We start from the raw sequence: 19,872 nt of genomic DNA, 5'->3' as shown, positions 1-19,872 counted from the left end.
AATTAATTGAGGGAACCATCAGGCCCAAATAAGTATTTTTCAATACTTACCAAAGACACTGTACATATTACCTATCCAATCGGTGTACTCACTAATTCCAGGTACTTGATAGGTACATAACACACGAGGTTCGATGTAATGCGAGAAATGCCTTTGATGCCTGGGGTGATCAAATGTGCATTCAAAAGAGCCATATTGATTATGTCGAACTAATCAATATGTTCAGGGAAACACTAATTACCACGCTAGAAGTGGGTTAAACACGATAAATGGTACTTGATCTTAAGGACCAAGCACTTTCACATTTTCCGGTGCCGAAGCGAGAATACATATTTACAACATTGACTTAGCTCCAGAGAGCTCGAGATTCCGGTGCTAAGTGAAGAGCCTTGCTCGTGATCTTGCAACAGTTGCTGCCGGATCCACGAGCAGAGAATCCCCCACGTTCCCCTTACTTCCAGTATACGAGGTCTGACAATTATATAACGACATTTTTGACATAGATGAAGTTGTGGTAACACTACAACAATGAACGAGGTCTCGTTCGAAAGAGGAGTGGATTCTCTACTACTGTGCAAAATTTTGAGTCGATTGGATGAATTTTGCGTGTTTTGTAGCTGCTTGAAGTGAACAACTTTTAGAGCCTCGTCGTGAAACTTTGAGGAGTAACTTGAGGAAGATATTTGAGTCAAGGAGATCAAACTTTTGAGTTGGGGGAGAGTTTAAGGTCTGAAAAGGTCAAATGAGATGTTTAGAAGAGGTAAGAAAATTTTGGAGAAAGATCAAGTGATCAAAATCTCACAAAAAGTAGGTCATGAAAAACTTGTTCCCAAGCGGCTCTGAGGAAACATCCTCTGAGGTGAGTAAAAAAAAAAGTTTAAGTAGATTGACCTCATATATCATCAGTGTAGTCATCCTTCAACTCAGGGCATCATATTTATTCTCAATGCATCCCTTTAGAAAACTGCCTTGACTCTCTCAGAGGTGACTTTCTCAAAATTTGAGTGAAAGTTTTTGAGTCGTCCTCAGAAATGCAACTGATGTTGATATTCAAGTAAAAACCATCTGAGAACGAAGTAAAGGTCACAGGGAATCGAAACTGGTGAGGAGAAATGGTGAGGAGACGCTAAGATGTTTTGAGGAGATGAATATTCCTCTGAGAAGTAATTTGCAACACTCATTTTCACGACGAGGCTCTAAAAGTTGTTCACTTCAAGCAGCTACAAAACACGCAAAATTCATCCAATCGACTCGAAATTTTGCACAGTAGTAGAGAATCCACTCCTCTTTCGAACGAGACCTCGTTCATTGTTGTAGTGTTACTACAACTTCATCTGTGTCAAAAGTGTCGTTTTATAATTGTCATACCTAGTAGGTATAATTTTAGAGAGAGCAAGTAACGAAGTATCTCCCTATAAATAGATCGAGTAATATTGTGCAAAAAGGGAGTTATACTAATAATCGCTAAGGCGGTTACAGGCATCCTGCCTCTCACAAACCAAAAACCAAAATCGAATTTTCCGTTTTTTTCTCAATTTTGTATGTTTTGTAGCATCTTGTGACCTCATGACTGTTCGTAACAGTTATGTAACCTGTGTGCTTGAAAATAACGAAATCAAATGAGGTATCTGTTAAAGTGCTCAGTGTTGACAAAGTGAGTTCTTGAAAGCAGGGATGGAAACCGAAATGAAAAAAAATATCGGTTATTTTTTTAGCGGTTATTTTTTTCAAAATTATTTATTATGGTTACGGTTAAGGGTTATGGTTATGACCCAAAAAAATAAAGGTTACGGTTAAAAATAAAGGTTACGGTTAAAAATAAAGGTTACGGTTTTTTTCATTTATCAAAAATTAATTGCACTTTTAATGTCAAAAAAGTGTGCCTGCGGCCAAAAAAATGAGAAAAATGCAATTTTACAGCCGTTTTTTGAGTTTGAAGAAAATTTTAGAAAAATTGAGCCCTTTTTTTCTCAAAAATCATAATAAATGTTATATTTTATTTTAACAAAAAAAATGAGATTTTTACTCAAAAAAATAATCGTTATGTGTTTAACCAAAACAAAAAAATGAATCGGTTAAGGTTATGGTTAAAAAATTTCAAATCAATAATATCGGTTATGGTTATGGTTACGGTTACAGTTTTTGCCTCATTTTAGCGGTTAAAATTTATTTCGGTTAAAAATTTCCGTTACGGTTTCCATCCCTGCTTGAAAGTCATAAAGAAAATATGAAATGTCCGGTGTGATTTCTTTTTTGGTAAATGTGAGTTTCAATTTTTAATTTTGGAGTTGCAGAATAAAGTTTGAAAAAAAAATTGAAATTGATTAGCAATTCTATTTTTAAGAACATCTCATCCATATTTTATTTTTGAAGCAAAGTGAGTAGAATAAATTGTTACCAGTTCCACCAGAGCTTAGTTTGTGAGGGGGTGCGGTGGAGGGACGCAGGTTCGAGGTCTTCCCAAAAAGAAAGTTCGAAAATATCGAAAAATTGCCATGAAAAACTAAAAAAATGAGAGAATTTGAAAAAAATAAATTCTGGTAACTTTTCAAAAAAAATTTAAATTTTTTTTTAGGTCAAAAAATGACCAAGTTTTTTCATTTCAAAAAGCTTATACTTATTTCCAAAAATATTTTTTTACTTAGGTACTTGATTTTTTTCTCAAAACACAGTGTCAGCTAGCAGGGAGGCTATGAAAATTGGGGACTTGCAACTACAATTCACGATTTAGCGTCTCCTACAGAAGGAAATACAAAAAAGGTCTGATTGTCTTAAGGCAACCCCTAATGCTATCCTATATCCATTTTCATTTTTTCATTTTGTTTCATAGAATAATTTTTTTGTAAAAATATTACAACTTTCAACTTCAAAAATGTCCTTTTAATGATAACTAGATGACCCGTTTTTCGCGCATACTGCGCTCCTCTTCTACATGTGAATTGTTCATTTTGAAAATTTTGAAAGTACATATCTTTTTTCGCCCATAATTTCCAAAAAGTCTTGCTTTTTGCTAACATTGTTATTGTTGCTTTTTGCCGGAAATTGTGAAAGGTTATGGCTGTTTTAATAATTGACAGAAAAAAAATTGTTTCAAAGCAAAAATTCCAATAATTCTTACTTTTTCATCAAAAATAACACAAAGCGTAAATTGTTCTCTAAAATATCCTAAAAAGCATCACTCTGTCATTGTTTTATCATTCATTAAAATAATGTCCTACTTTTCTACAAAAATTGAGAAAAAGTATCATCTTTCTTATAACAATTGCCTGAAAAGTCATGGTTTCATTTTTCAAAAAGTTGGCAAAAATTTCAAGTTTTAAGCAAAATTGCGAATTAGGTTACCTACTTATCACTATTTCAGCAGAAGTTGCTGAAAAATTCCAAAAAGACTCGTTTTTTCCTACAGTTGAAATGAAACTAACACATCGGATTGGATCTAATAGCACATGACTGAAAATTTCAAACATTCACTTAACTTTGACCAGGAACTTTTTTAAGCTTTCTTCAAAACTGCGAATGTGTCAAAATGTATTTTATGGCAAGCTTTTTCTAAGTAGACTATGAGTACTCTAAATATTGGTTCGGTACCGGAGAATACTTCAATAAAATACTTACTTGACACAATTTTAGAAATATTCCAAGATTTCCGAGTCAAAAATGCAATTAGGAATTTCCTTAAAACGTGATTCTAATTTTGTCAAGAACTCACAAAAAAATTAAACCCCTCAGATTTATGAGCCTTTTGGACTAAAGAAAAAAAAATTTAACAAAATACTTGACAAAATTTTAGAAATATTTCAAAATTTCTGAGTCAAAAATGCAATTAGGAATTTCCTCAAAACGGATTCTAATTTTCTCAAGGACTCACAAAAAAATTCAACCCCTCAGTTGAAAAATCTAAACTCCTACATACAACAGTAGAGATTTTCCCAAATAGTCCAAAACTTGCATAAGTTGATGAAAAAGTGAGATGCTAGATATAACCACTCCAGAACTCAAAAAAATGAAACCATGGTTCGAGGATTAATTTGGATACCCAATGTGCTAAAAATAACACTTTTTCATGTGTACATCAACACTGTTGTTTTTCTGTTTTGAGCTTTTTAAAAACTTTTTAAAGCTCCCTTCAGAAACTTTTCAACTTATGATAAAAACCATCACAACTTAAGCTTAAAAGCTATTTTCAAATTAAATTATTATTGAGTAGTAGAGAATACTGATTGTATGAAGCTTTTTCATGTTTTTTAAGCTTTAGGATTTCATTTAAGCTTTCTTCAAAACTGCGAATGTGTCAAAATGTATTTTATGGCAAGCTTTTTCTACTCTCTAAATTTGAAACAGTGAAATTTCACTGCTTAGCAGTCCACGACATTTTGGCTTCTTAAAAGCAGTAGTTTTTTACTGCAAAACAGTGAAAAATCTACTGAATTGGTCAGCAAAAATAAGTAGACTATGAGTACTCTAAATATTGGTTCGGTACTGGAGAATACTAATTTTTCATGTCATATCTGAAGCTTTCTAAAAAATTTTCAGCTTTAAGCTTTCTTCAAAATTTCACGAATATGGTCAAAAAGTATTTTTTGGCAAGCTCGATATAGGTAGACTATACATACTTTAAAATATTCATTGGGCACTGGAGAATTTTAATTGTTCTTATGAACTATGACGATTTTTGAACTTTTTAAAGCTTTAAGCTCCTCCATGACTCACCCCACAACCTCACCAAAAAAATGACTCCTGATTCGAACTCTACGACCTCGAAAACATATCAATCGACATATCACACGATAATATAAGGAACATTTGACATTTGAGCTTTTTTAAACTTCAAGCTTTTTTCAAAACTTTACGAATATGGCCAAAAAGTATTTTTGGCAAGCACATTCTAGGTAGACCAGACATACATTAAAATAGTTATTGGGTACTGAAAAATTCTAATTGTTTATGTCATGTATAACGTTTTTTGAACTTTTTCGAGCTTTGAACTTTTTCCAAAATTTTACAAATATGGTCAAAAAACATTTTTTGGCAAGCTCTTTCTAGGTAGACTATACGTACTCGCGCGTATACATCGACACAGTCATTTATACTGCCTTGAATTTTTTGAGCTTTTTGAAGCTTTTCAAAGCTTTAATCAGAACTTTCCGAAGTTTTGATACCACAACCCCACCAAAAAAATGACTCCAGATTCGAACTCTACGACCTTGAAAACATATCAATCGACATATTACACAATAAAATAAGGAAAATTTGACATTTGAGCCTTTTTGAGCTTTAAGCTTTTCTCAAAACTTTACGAATATGGCCAAAAAGTATTTTTTGGCAAGCACTTTCCAGGTAGACCTCTTACGTAATTTAAAATGTTTATGGGACATTGAAGAATTCTAATTGTTTATGTCATGTACCAAGCTTTTTCAACTTTTTCAAGCTTTAAGCTTTTTATAAAACTTAACAAATATGGTCAAAAAGTATTTTTTGGCATGCTGTTTCTAGGTGGACCATACGTACTTTCGCGTATACATCGTCACGCTCGTTTATACTGTATCAATTTTTGAGCTTTTTGAAGCTTTTGAAACCTTTTTTCAAAACTTTTTGAACTTTTGACCAAAACCTGCATATCTACGGGTCAAAAGCTTTTTTTTGAGACATCGTCGAACAAAATCGATTCGGCGGTTCTTCCAAACGAACGATCACAAAAAAACCGCCTTGCCATTATATTTTTAAATCATATCTAAGCTTTTTCAAGTTTTTGCAGCTTTAAGCTTTCTTCAAAAGTTTTGCAAATATGGTGAAAAAGTATTTTTTGGAAAGCTCTTTCTAGGTGGACCATACGTACTTTCGCGTAAACATCATCACGCTTGTTTATACTGTATCAATTTTTGAGCTTTTTGAAGCTTTTGAAAGCTTTTTTCGAAACTTTTTGAACTTTTGACCAAAACCTGCATATCTACGGGTCAAAAGCTTTTTTTTGAGACATTGTCGAACAAAATCGGTTCGGCGGTTCTTCCAAAGGAACGATCACATGAAAAAGTGAGATGCTATTAATATATAGATCATTTATTGAGCTTTTTTTAGCTTTATGGCACAACTTTTTTGTAAACTTTTTTTTTGACATTGGACTTCTTTCGATGCTCTTTCAAGGTATAATATACATATTTCTCTGTATATGTCGAATGCACTACATATAGGCTAAAATCAATTATTGAGCTTTTTTGAGCTTTAAGGCACAACTTTTTTGTGAACTTTTTTCTTCAACATTTGACTTTTTTAGATGCTCTTTCAAGATATAATATATGTACTACTATGTATACGTCGAATACGCTACATATGGACAAAAATCAATTATTGAGCTTTTTTGAGCTTTACGGCGCAACTTTTTGAACTTTTGATTAAAACCTGCACATCTACGGGTCAAAAGCTTTTTTTTGAGACTTCGTCGATCAAAATCGGTTCAGCCGTTCCTGAGATCTCGCTGTCACAAGAATCCGGTCATAATTTTAATATATAGATATAGATATATAGATGAGCAGTAACAGAAGGAGGAGAGGGGATATCATGGTCAAGTGCATCGAGAGGTATCCAAAGTTCATTTGGAGTCGGCACTTCAACAACAAAACCTCACAAGTAAAGCTATTTCACGTTCAGAGTGCACTTTTAGAAGTTATTGAAGCTCTAGTGAGGGGGGGGGGTGGGTGAGGCGTGGGGGTGGATTGTGGTTGCGTGTATCGAGAACAATCATAAGTTCAACTGAAGAGAATAGTTTAACGGTAAAACCTCGAGAGAAATTCAAATTCAGGTTTGAATGCAACTTTGTTAGATCACGTTTTTCGACGTTCCAACCCCCTCACCTCGGCCCCTACCAATGCTAAGGAAAAAATCACACATTTTTGAAATTGTCATAAAATTTTGCAACTTTTTAATCAGAAAAATTTTTTGATTGCAAAATTTATTTACTGACAATACTCGTTTGAATGCGTGACTTCAAAACCTTGAAATACAAAAATTCAACTTTGGGAACCACTGAAATGTTGGGTATCACTAAATGAGAATGGTCATGGGTAGATATTTCAAGAGTGATCCAATACGAGTTATTTGAGACCATAAGCACTCCTCTACCCCCTTTTGGTAAGGATTTATTGGTCAAAACAGATGACAACGAAAGTGTACAATTTTCACAACTTTGGGAACCCCTGGATCGGTTTTGCAATTCGATCTCAAAAATGTAATGGTGGTTTCGGGGTCGGGAAATGGTCCCCTTTCGAAGGAATCTCGCAAAAATTTTATATCATTCCGATGCCACTCTTTTGCGATTTTGAAACGATAGACCGACATGGTACCCCTACTAATAGTTTAATGCTGACACGCGATTCACGGAGCACCGTGCAGAGGACAGCTTTCCTACCTACTCTACTAGTACGTACTAGATAAGATAATTAACCTTCGAAAACGAATAAAATACTCTCATATAAACGGATAATAATATCGCAGGCTTCCCATGAATCCAGTTAAAATTTTATCATAGTGAAACGATAGTTCAAGTTGTAAGTACATACTTACTTTTTCACAAAGATTTTTCAAATTTTAAACTCGTCCTGAAGTGTGTACGCATGGCAATTTTAAAAGCCAATTCCACACCAGTATAATGAACAGATTAATCGGAAAAGTTGCTATTGTCACAGGATCGACCCAAGGGTAAGTAACAGCAGTTTTCATTCGTCGTCATTATGATGATTTTTTTAAAACTAGGTATACGTATTTTCATATACTCGTAATTCCGAGTTCGAAAGTGGGCAAGATTGTACAGTAGGTAGGGGTTGAGATGAGAGGAGGGGGAGGTGTCGAAAAAACCGTAGGTCTCGGAATTTTCTGAAATTCGAAAAAGTGGCTTGTTTTGAGTTGAAACTAGCCCAAAAAAATGTTTAGCCTCTCGCGACACAAGAGCAGCTGAGCCATGTGCTGCCTCAAAAGTCAAAGTAGGGTCATTATAGCTGAAAATTTCCGGTTTTTACCAAGGTTAAAACTTGAAAGCTCCAAAAATCGATTTTTTTTTAGCCTTAGTACTCAATCAGTACAGTTTGAGATGTTTTTTTTTCTTATTTCCCTTTTTAAATTTTTTTAATTCGTTTTTTAAAATTTTTTAAAAATTTTTTCATTTTATATTTTTTTAATTTAAAAAAAAAATTAATTTTGTTATTTTTAAAGTAAGAGGGATTACTGTAAAAGAATTTGTGTTGAAAGATCTCCTATCGGCTATCTTCTTACTAATTTTGTCAATAACCTGTGTAACGACGACGATGCTAATTTTGATGTAAGTACCTAAATGTAGACACATCAAAATCCGTCACAATTGGATGCTTCAGTGTAGATGTAATTGTACATGTTTTGTAGATGTACTTGTGGATCATTTACAAACTCATCGACAAAACATCTACAAGGGATCCACATTTGCACGCCCTTTTGCAATGTAATTATGAAATTTTAGTTTCAAAATTGAAAACTTTTCCCAAAAATTATTTTCTCAGAATTGGCCACTGCTCCTGCAAAGAGTAGAATTCATGCAGAGGCCTTTCTCTGCATTAAGGTACAGACAGACTGAAGATCTGTACAAATTTCATGATGAACATAATTTTCTTTATACTTAGAAACGGCACAATAGTTTATCTAAGAGTACTAAACTAATACGTTTTCATGTCAATGGTATGGTCGGTATGTTGATGTTGGTGTCGATATGAAATTCAACATCAACAAATATGTATGTACATCCATCATCCACAATATCATCGTCATTTTTCATTCATTTAATTCTTGAATTATTTTTTTCAAAAAATAGTTGATGTTTTGTGGATTGATTTGTAGAGCATCAAGTCATCGACATTTACGTCGACCTGTGGATGTAACATCAAAAATGTCGATGTTTACTAAAAAAAAGAGAAAATTTTGAAAATTTTCAATGGAGGGGATTTATTAGCCTGAGAATATACCAAAAGAATCACAATTTTTCGCTAAAATTGCAATTTTAGCGAAAAAAAATTGTGTAGATGGTTTGTGTATGTCTACAATTTGTTACACAGGAAATATCCCTTTAGCAGGGAGATTTATCTGATACCTATGCTAGCTCTAAAAGGCATAAGATTCGAGCAATCAATCCAATCAGTCAAACATACACAGAATACATAGCAAATGAACATATAACAAATTACTATTTACCTACATTAGATATACATATATAGTAGGTATTTAATAAATAAGTTAAGTAGGTAAGTACCAAAGAACTAAGAAGGTACATACAAAACTCTGCTAATCATGGCAATTAACTGGCATTGCCCTCATAGAAAATCACTACTAGCGTCATTACTAAAAAAAAAACACTAGTAACTTTTTCGGCAAGTAGCGTCACAAGTACTGACAGATGTTACTAATGACTAGTAACGTTTGTCAATAGTAGTGACACGCGGAAATTTGCGCATTTTTCACTGAAAATCATGGCAAAAACATGTTAATGGCAGCTAATTTACTCGTACACCCTCCTGGAACAACGAATTCTCCCCAAAAAAATTTTGAAAATCAAAAAAAATTTCATGCCTGGGGTGGGGTTCGAACCTGAAATCCCTCACTCTCTCTAGTCACCTGCCTAACCAACTAGGCCACTGAGGAAATTGGAAGATGAGGTGTTTGAAACATTTGTATGCACTTTTTAGCACTCTGGACTTTAAAAAATTTCAAGTTTGATGATTTTTTACAAAATTAAAACTGAGTTTTTGGTGTGTTAATATTTCTAGATAAAAATTAAATGGATATCATACACTTGTAAGTATTCGATATTTCTTTGCGAAAATGGACCCTTCCTCGTCCCCTTACCCTTGTTCCCCCCTCCCAGGGGGCTGGTACCTCAAAATTTTTTAAAAAATTTTTCGACTGGAATTTAAGCTTTATTCGCAAAAATGGACTTTTTTCTGTTCCTCTCCCCTCCTTTCCCCCTCCGAGGAGGCTGGTACCTCGATTTTTTTTTTCATTTTTCGACTGGAATTTAGGCTTTATTTGCAAAAATCATGGACTTTTTTCCGTTCTTCTCCCCTCCCCTCCCTCTCCAAATTTTTAAAATATAAATGGGGCCCGAGCAACTGAGCAAACCATGACAAAAGCGCTGGACAATTGACAATTCTTCATTTTTTTTAGGATATAATTTCTATACATGCAAAAAATTGAAATGTTAAATGATTGTTTCCAGATATTTGGTGAAAAAAAGGGAGTTTTAAATTGAGGATTTCTGGTATAGTTTGACTGAAATGCAGCAGAGGACCCTTTTTAAAAAAAAAAAATCAAGTAAAAAAATCGCATTATTTGTGATGTGAGAAGTCAATTTTGCTACTATCTAATTTTGGTCGGAGAAAGAAAAAGGAAAATGATCTGGCCCAAGCGGTAACTTTTCAATAATTCATAATTTCAAAAAAAAAAACATGGTTTTTGGGAATTCTTTCATTTTAATTTTTCACTAATTGTAGGTACCTGCCATAGTTGTTAGTGGCATCAGTTTAATCGTTACTAGTGTTGGCTTGGTCATTAGTAGCGTTAAATCATTCACTAGTAATGTTGAGACAGTCGCTAGTAGCACCAAGCTGATCGCTAGTAGTGTCAAGCTGGTCACTAGTAGTGTTGAGCTAGTTGCTAGTAGTGTCGAGCTGGTTGCTAGTAGTGTCAAGTTGGTCGTTAGTAGTGTCAGTACAAGTGCTAGTAACGTTTTCGGTATCACTAGTAACTTTTTCAGAAACGCTAGTAATTTTTTGAAGTCGCTAGTAGTGATTTTCTATGAGGGTGATATCTTATTTAACTATATTTTCGCTATAATCAAATATGCAAAAGAGATTGAAACATTTGTAGGTATCAGGTCATTGTCTTCCACGTACAATAAACTGACTTTATCAATTAACTAGATTAGGCTACCTCTAATTAATTTAGTGGAGGTGCCACCATGTAAGTCTCTACCTACCTAACCACTGACCATCTCACCATCTCTCTATCCTTAGCCTACCCTGGCTACCCCAATAATAGTGGGTGTTGATGGCTGTGTTACTTATACTACAAGGACCAACAAACACTTGCTCCAATTTCATAGATGCCTGGGCACATCCCAAATTGTAAAAGGTAACCGAACGCAGATTATCACTTTGGGTAAATCCGACTTAGAATGATTAATTAAACACATTAATCCCATTGTTAATGAGACTCCTGCCACAGCTGATGGCTAGAATCAAGTGATTGTACATACTCACTCTTGGTCTTTGGCACGTAGCGCAGTAACCTTCAAGTACATCCTCTATAGGCTGTAACACACAATACAATTTCCCATGTTACCATGCATCTTTACATCATCCCTATTGACAAAATTATGCTTAAAAGCATGCATAATAACAATGTGTGATTTTGGACTAGTGTAAAAGCGTGTATTATCGCGTTAAAAATGTGCATTTTCACATGCTAAACAGAAGCAATCTAGCAACCAAGTATTTTCTAAAATGCACCAGTGAGTAAACATTTTTCTAAGTCCAAAAATTGATATCATTTATGCAAAAATAACCTCTACCTAGTCTAAAAAGCTGCGAGGTGGCCGAGTGAGTCAAGTGGCTGCACAATGCAGAAACCATGGATCAATCCCCGCACTTGCTGGAAATTTTTTCATTTTTTAAAAAATCATCATTGGAATGTCTTAAAATTCATAATTAATCGGTAGGTAGTATTGCCTGTGAGTTATGAGCAATTTTTTTTGCAAAATTTCCACACTTTTTGTACATACTTTTATGTAGTTTACTTTTAACCATGCTATTCACTGGCTGAATAGCATGCAATTTTTTGAAAAAGTCCAAATTCACACATGTGTGTGATATGCAAAAAAGCATGCATTTCAGCAGGCTTGTAGGACTGCTCAGGTTTTGTGGTTGCTCCAAAATCAAGGTGCGGTCCAGTCATTCGGTTCTGCATTTTTTGTCTTTGTAGGTCAGTCTGATCCAGTCCTGACCAGAAATTTTCAGCGTAGTCATGGGTCAGCCCAGGTCCAAAAAACGGTCTTCATTTTTCAGAAATAAAAAAGCTTCCTAACGCATAAGATGAGTTGAAAAATTGGATTTTTACTTTCAAAACTTTGAAGCATCAAAAGAAATCAAATCACAATGGAAATTTATTTGAAATAGGCATCTAAAATAGCATTATAAATTTGAAAAATTAGATATAACTGAGGTCCAAACTATGGTCATTGGTCCGATTTTTTAGAAAGGTCTTTCGTCTGTCCCTGTTATTTTTTCTGAAAAGTGTCACCTGTTTGGCTGATATTTACATACTTACATTTTTTTAGAGGTCTAAGGTCTGGTCTGGTCCACTCGGTCTTGTGAAGCCTGCATTTCAGCATGTTGTACGCACAATTTTGACACAATTTTTGTCAATAGGGATGGGATATGAATACCATGAAGTAAGGAGGCATTATTAGAATAACCACCTAAGCGGTAAAGGCAAACTGCACCATAGGTATATATCAATTTAATTTTTTAAATTTTTTTTTCAAATTTTTTTTACAGTTGTTTTTTGTGAAATTCTTTAACTGTTTCTTGTAAAATCTAATTTTTCTCTACCCTCCCCAGCCAGGAGGACACTTTCCTCCACCAAATCCAGTAAGTACCTACAGACAGTTGCCTAATCAAAATTATGTTCAAGCAAAAGTTTTTGCTCGAAACCCAATAAACCCAAACTATTGTTTTTAAAAAATTTTTTTAGAGAATGAAAAATTCTTAATTTCTTCCAAATTTTTGAATGAAAAAATCAGTATTCAAAAATTTACAAAATCTAATTTTTTTCTGTTTTGACTTCTGCTTTACAGGATCGGATTCGCAATGGCTAGAAGACTAGCCGCTGAAGGAGCCAAAGTAGTGGTTAGTAGTAGACAAGAAGCCAACGTAAACGAAGCAGTAAAAAAATTGAAACATTTAGGCCATGAAAATATTACTGGCACTGTATGCCACGTATCTAAGCCAGAAGACCGTAACAGATTATACGAAGAAGTTGGTAGATCTGCCAGGTTATTCATGGGGACAAATAAAATTTACACACTGATCAACTAATCATTTTTCCCACAGGCGTTGAATAAATTCGGAGGCATAGATATATTAATCTCCAATGCAGCTGTAAACCCTCATGTGGGACTCACTGCTGAGGTAGTATGACTTTCATATCATTTTCATCATACCTACCAGAGTACTGCACGGTTAAGTTAAAATAGCCGGATAACCGCCGGAGCTATCGGCTAATTTAACTACAGGTTACAAACTGCAGTTACTTTTGTCGGCGCGCGCAACCAGCGGTAAGTTAGGTTAATAACCATACGTTAACCGCATTCGGTTCTCTGGTGTCTCAACAATACATTTTGGTGACTCATCAAACAGATAAGACAGAATCGAACATTACATTTCCGATAAGAGCGCGGTATAATCGCAGGTAGTTTAGTCATTTTAACTACAAAATTATCCGCATAGGCTAACGCTAATATAACTGCTTTTGGATGAGTTATATTTGGTAGCTTACCGCACACGACACGCGACTAACGCAGATAACTTTTAACTATACCGTGCAGGACTCTGATACCTACATATGTACATAATTTACCTACCTTTTTAATTTTACAATACAGGATGAATCCGGAGTCATCTGGTTAAACTCAACTGTAGATAGACTCGAGGAGACGAACAAAAAACGTTATTATGATAAGTTGCCTATCTTGTAAAATGAAGGGGCTACGTGCTCCGCAAAATCAGAAATTTACCCATTTTGAAAAATTTATCAAAAACAAGAAAATGTTTGAATCATTCAAACCCATAGTACTCGAGTGGACGAACAAAAAATGTAATTATAGACAATTGCCTATCTTCAAAATTGAAGGGGCAAACCTGATTCAAAATATCCAAATTTCAAGTGTCCCAAATTTGAGTTTTGAAATTGTGCTTGCCCCTTCAATTTTGAAGACAGGCAATTGGCCATGATAACATTTTTTGTTCATCCACTCAAGTACTAAGGTAAACTGCCCTAATATGGACAGGGGTGCTAACCGTAACCGCAAAAAACGGAAAACCCAAACCCAAACCCAAACAAGATCCATAATTTTAGCCATTTTCAAACCCAAACTGAAAACAAAAACCGAAATTTCATAGGTTTTTTAAAAACTGTAAAAAACCAGAACAAAAATAATGAAGCAGCGTGAGTGAAACCGAAACCTAAACCGATATAATTTATTTCGATTTTTTTCGGTTTTCAGTTTGGGTTTTTTTCGGTTTTTTAAGGTTTTCTGTTGGGTTTTTTTCAGTTTTTAAAATTTTTTTGGGGAGATTTTTTCTAATTTTTGACTTTTGAGACTCGAAAGTCGAAATCCAGGGAAATTGATAAATATAATGAACTGAACCTAACAAATTGGGTCCTTGGTTGTTGCTGTTTGGGTTGCGAAGAAATTTTTTTAAAAAATATGTGAAACCCAAAAAAACCGAAAACCGAAACCAAAACCGGAATTTTTGTGAGTAAAACCGAAACCCAAACTGAAACCGAAATTTTGAATTTCAAAACTGAAACCGAAATCAAAACCGAAAAATGTCAACAAAAAAATTGGAGTGAAGCCGTAACCTTAATTAAAATAATTAAGGTTAGCACTCCTGAATATGGGATACTTCCTAATATGGGACACTCAAATTTCTCAGCTGTTTATTGGCGCACTCTTGCGCTGATTGCATGTACTAGTATGTATTAGTCAATAACCAGGCCGCACCTTTCAACCGGAGGTTTTCTGTGCATTCCATTGTTTTCATTTCATTGGTGATAACGTGTTTTTCACATCGCCAAATATTTACAGAGGTGTTTTTGGACGTATTACATTAGAACTAAGCAAGGGAATTTCATTTTATTTGCATAAATGTGTAGTGTAGATGTTATATTTTAAGATTCAGGCTTGTCTGGTGACTATATTTCATAATTTATAGATCTATGGGAAATGAAAAAAAAACTCCGATTTCCAAATATGATGGGACACCTTGCTTTGCCTAATATGGGGAACTAGTCTCACATTAGGGTTGAAATTTATTTTTTTTAATTCATGTCTTAAAAATCGCGCACCATCATTAGTAGTTGAAAAACCAAGTAATATAGCGGCCACATTAAATACTATGGGGCCTACGGCCCCCTGGCCGCTTTGCGGTACACCCCCCTATATTTGTGTGCCCAATGTGCCAAAAAGTGAATAAAAAAGGCATAATTATTAAGCAATGACGTTTCCTTGTTTATTTGTAACTAAAATACAGCTTTCCGAATTGTATTTCGCTTTTTTTTTGATCGAAAAAAAATCATATAATTTTTTATTTATTTTTTAAATCAACACAAGGGGGTTGTAGATTGGAGTATTGAGTACGTTTTAGCGCAATCAGAATTTGAAAATATGCAGTAGGTCCGGAGTAATACAGGTTCTACAAAAAGTATCCCATATTAGGGCAGTTTACCCCTATGGGATAGGAGCATTATTTAAATGGCACAAACATTTTCTTACTGTCTGCAAATTGAAGAAATTACCTCATTTTTGAACTAAAATTTACCTGTTTTGAAAAATTCTTCTGAAATAAGAAAATGTTTGAATCATTTAAGTGATGCCCCTAACCCATAGTACTTGAGTGGACGAACAAAAAAATGTTATTATGACCAATTGCCTATCTTCAAAATTGAAGGGGCAAGCACAATTTCAAAAGGGGCACTCAAAATTTGTAAATTTTGAATCTGGTTTGCCCCTTCAATTTTGAAGATAGGCAATTGGTCATAATAACATTTTTTGTTCGTCCACTCAAGTACTATGGGTTAGTGGCATCATTTGAATGATTCAAACATTTTCTTATTTTTGATAAATTTTTCAAAATGGGTAATTTCCGATTTTGCGGAGCACATAGCCCCTTCATTTTACAAGATAGGCAACTTATCATAATAACGTTTTTTGTTCGTCTCCTCGAGTACTATCTACAGTTGAGTTTAACCAGACGACTCCGGATTCATCCTGTATTTGTAGATTGTCTAAAATAAATCCGTAAAATTCATTGAATATAGTGCACGGAAGATAAATGGGATAAAATATTCGATGTAAATGTCAGAAGTTCATTTCTCCTTATTAAAGAAGTGCTACCCTATTTAAAGGAAAGAAACGGCGGGTCAATTGTCACTGTATCGTCAATTGTTGGGCTGAATCCTTTAGCGGCAAGTATAATTTCTTCGTAGACTAGATTCGGCGTTGATTCATATTTTATGTACAATTATTCGTTCATTAATCATTTGAAATATTTTCAAAACTGACTTGTACACAGTTGATTGGTCCATACAGTGTAAGTAAAAGTGCCTTAATATCATTAACTAAAGTTTTTGCCAACGAGCTTGCTTCTCACAATATCCGAGTCAACTGTATAGCCCCTGGAGTGTATCGGACTTCGTTCACGAAAGTGGTAAGTTTCCCTAATCGGATTTTTTCCAATAGCTTGTTAATCAATCAATCAAAGTACCTAAGAATTTGCACTCGACTGATCATACCGAACGTTATTATTCTCATGTTTTCATGAAAAGGTATTGGAAAATAAATCTATTCACGACGCTGTTTTGTCTACAATCCCAATGCGAAGGTAAATTTAAGAAATTGATTTACCTAGATAGGTAAAGAATATCTAAATACCGTAATAGTCCGGCATATGACAATAGGAGTAGGTAATTGCATCCCCCCGCCGATCCTCCGGGACAACTCTTTTCCAAAAGGGGTTGCTCAAAAAAAAGTTGGCCTTACTTACAAAATGGCGGCTATTTTGATTGACAGATCAGCCGAAAAGGCAGATTTTGCGTTTCAACGTAAGACTTGCACGAAAATTTTCAAACTTTACAAAGGTAGATCGAAAGATCATGCAAAAATTTATCACCTGTCAAAATTTCAAGTGCGTTTTTCGATTTTTGGTGAATTTTTGAAAATCGAATTTAGGCCAAAAATGAGTGAAGAAATCAAAATTTTATTAAATTGACCAAGAAAGCTGAAATATGGGATATACCCTATTTTCGACATGCCAAATCGATTGGAAACGGTTTCAACCCGTTTTGAGCAGTTCTGGAGCCCCCAGCAGATTTTTTGAAACTCGAAATTCCCACAGAATTCCATCAAATTGGAGTTGTAAAGCTAAAATTTATTCTAAAAACTAATTTCAATACGCTACGAAGTACTGCAGGTAAATTTCAAATCGTTTTGGAGCCTCCAGCGACGTTTTGAAAATTCCTGAAGCCTCCAGCAGATTTTAGAAACTTTGAATGTTCACAAAATTTCATCAAAACGGAGATGGAAAGCTGAAATTTACTCTACACTCCACTTTTAACACCTTCTGAAGACGACTTCAGGTGGATTCAAGTCATTTAAGGGCCTCCAGCGACTTTTTTGAAAATTCCTGAAGCCTCCAGCAGATTTTTGAAACTTCGAATGTTCACAAAATTTCATCAAAATGGAGATGGAAAGCTGAAATTTACTCTACACTCCACTTTTAACACCTTCTGAAGACGACTTCAGGTGGATTCAAGTCATTTAAGGGCCTCCAGCGACTTTTTTGAAAATTACTGGAGACTCCAGCAGATTTTTGAAACTTTAGATGCTTGCAAAATTTCATGAAAATGGAGATGGGAAGCTGAAATTTACTCTACACTCCACTTTGAACACCTTCTGAAGACGACTTCAGGTGGATTCAAGTCATTTAAGGGCCTCCAGCGACTTTTTTGAAAATTACTGGAGACTCCAGCAGATTTTTGAAACTTTAGATGCTTGCAAAATTTCATGAAAATGGAGATGGGAAGCTGAAATTTACTCTACACTCCACTTTGAACACCTTCTGAAGACGACTTCAGGTGTGTTCAAGTCATTTTAGGGCCTCCAGCGACTTTTTTGAAAATTACTGGAACCTCCAGCAGATTTTTGAAACTTTAAATTTTCACAAAATTTCATCAAATGGAGATGGAAAGCTGAAATTTACTCTACACTTCAATTTTAACTCCCTTTGAAGACGACTTCAGGTGCTTTCAAGTCATTTCAGAGCCTCCTGCGACTTTTTTGAAAATTACTGGAGTCTCTAGTAGATTTTTGAAACTTGAAATTTCCCCAACAATAATTTATCAAATGGAGTTGGCAAGCTGAAATTTACTTCGCAGACTACATGTTGGTTTCAAATGCTTTTGAAGCTTCCAGCTACTTTTAGGGAATATCAATTTTCCAAAAAAAAACGAAATACAACCTTTCAAAAAGTCGCTAGAGAATCAAACACGACTTGAAATCCACCAGCAGTCAACTTCGTAGCGTATTGAAATCAGTTTGCAGGATGAATTTCGACTCTCCATCTCAGTTTGATGAAATTTTGGGAAATTTCAAGTTTCAAAAATCTACTAGAGGCTCCAGTAATTTTTAAAAAAGTCGCTGGAGGCCCTAAAATGACTTGAACCCACCTGAAGTCGCCTTCAGAGAGTGTTAAAATTGGAGTGTAGAATAAATTTCAGCTTTCCATCTCCATTTAAGACCCGCTCTAACAAAATCGACAATTTCGACTCAAAAAATGTTTTTTTCTCAAAAATCTGATCTTTCAACCCTTAAAACTTCTTTTAAGCGTCATTATTTTGGACACTTTTTTTCGTCGAAATGGTCGATTTTGTCAGAACGGGTCACATTTTGATGAAATTTTGTGAACATTTAAAGTTTCAAAAATCTGCTGGAGGCTCCAGTAATTTTCAAAAAAGTCGCTGGAGGCTCCAAAACGATTTGAAATTTACCTGCAGTACTTCGTAGCGTATTGAAATTAGTTTTTAGAATAAATTTTAGCTTTACAACTCCAATTTGATGGAATTCTGTGGGAATTTCGAGTTTCAAAAATCTGCTGGAGGCTCCAGAACTGCTCAAAACGGGTTGAAACCGTTTCCAATCGATTTGGCATGTCGAAAATAGGGTATATCCCATATTTCAGCTTTCTTGGTCAATTTGGTAAAATTTTGATTTCTTCCCTCATTTTTGACCTAAATTCGATTTTCAAAAATTCACCAAAAATCAAAAAACGCACTTTAGCACTTGAAACTTTGACAGGTGATAAATTTTTGCATGATCTTTCGATCTACCTTTGTAAAGTTTGAAAATTTTCGTGCAAGTCTTACGTTGAAACGCAAAATCTGCGATTTCGGCTGATTTGTTAATCAAAATAGCCGCCATTTTGTAAGTAAGGCCAACTTTTTTTTGGGGCAGGTTTGCTTTAAAATGTTCCTTAGAATGCCCCCTGTAAGAAAAAAGTTGTCCCGGAGGACCGGGGAGGGGGGAGGAGGTGCAATTACTCCTATTATCATAAATGCCGGACTATAAGTCTAATTATTAAAAAGTTCATTTACTTATAATTTTGTTTGCTCTGATACAGATACGGCGAGACAAGTGATATAGAAGGCGTTGCTGCTTTTTTGTGCTCTGATGATGCAAAATACATTACTGGAGAAACGATTATTGTTGCTGGGGGAGTGCATTGTAGACTATAGATTGGTATTATTACCTATGTAGATGTTGCAGTTGCAGGTTAAATTAAGATTTATTGAAAGGTGTGATTTAAATTTGTAAAAGTACAGGAAGAAAAATGCAAATCTAAAAATACAGTTCAAATTCCACTTTTTTTCTGCAAGATACTGTACCTAATTGAAGTTGAAAATTAAACAAAAAGAAGCCAAGAAGGTATAAATTTTTTGTTTGTTTAAAACACTGTTTTGTTTTTTTTTTCATTTGTTTTAAACATGTACAACCCTATATACTCACAAAACTCCTGCAAGAACATT

At 34.6% G+C, this 19,872-nt stretch overlaps 1 protein-coding gene across 1 annotated transcript; it reads left to right on the top strand.

Annotated features, from left to right (window-relative positions):
• Positions 1-7,477: 7,477 nt before the first annotated feature.
• On the top strand, positions 7,478-19,796 carry LOC135837967 (dehydrogenase/reductase SDR family member 4-like). The gene is made up of 7 exons (XM_065353422.1): positions 7,478-7,692; positions 12,866-13,046; positions 13,122-13,199; positions 16,111-16,257; positions 16,365-16,499; positions 16,618-16,673; positions 19,467-19,796. The coding sequence occupies exons 1-7, from the start codon at positions 7,643-7,645 to the stop codon at positions 19,579-19,581; spliced, it is 762 nt and encodes a 253-aa protein (XP_065209494.1). The 5' UTR covers positions 7,478-7,642; the 3' UTR covers positions 19,582-19,796.
• The last annotated feature ends 76 nt before the right edge of the window (positions 19,797-19,872 follow it).

The sequence above is a fragment of the Planococcus citri genome, chromosome 2, assembly GCF_950023065.1.
Source record: "Planococcus citri chromosome 2, ihPlaCitr1.1, whole genome shotgun sequence".
Taxonomy (NCBI): Eukaryota; Metazoa; Arthropoda; class Insecta; order Hemiptera; family Pseudococcidae; genus Planococcus; species Planococcus citri.
This window is presented reverse-complemented; position numbering and strand designations above follow the sequence as displayed.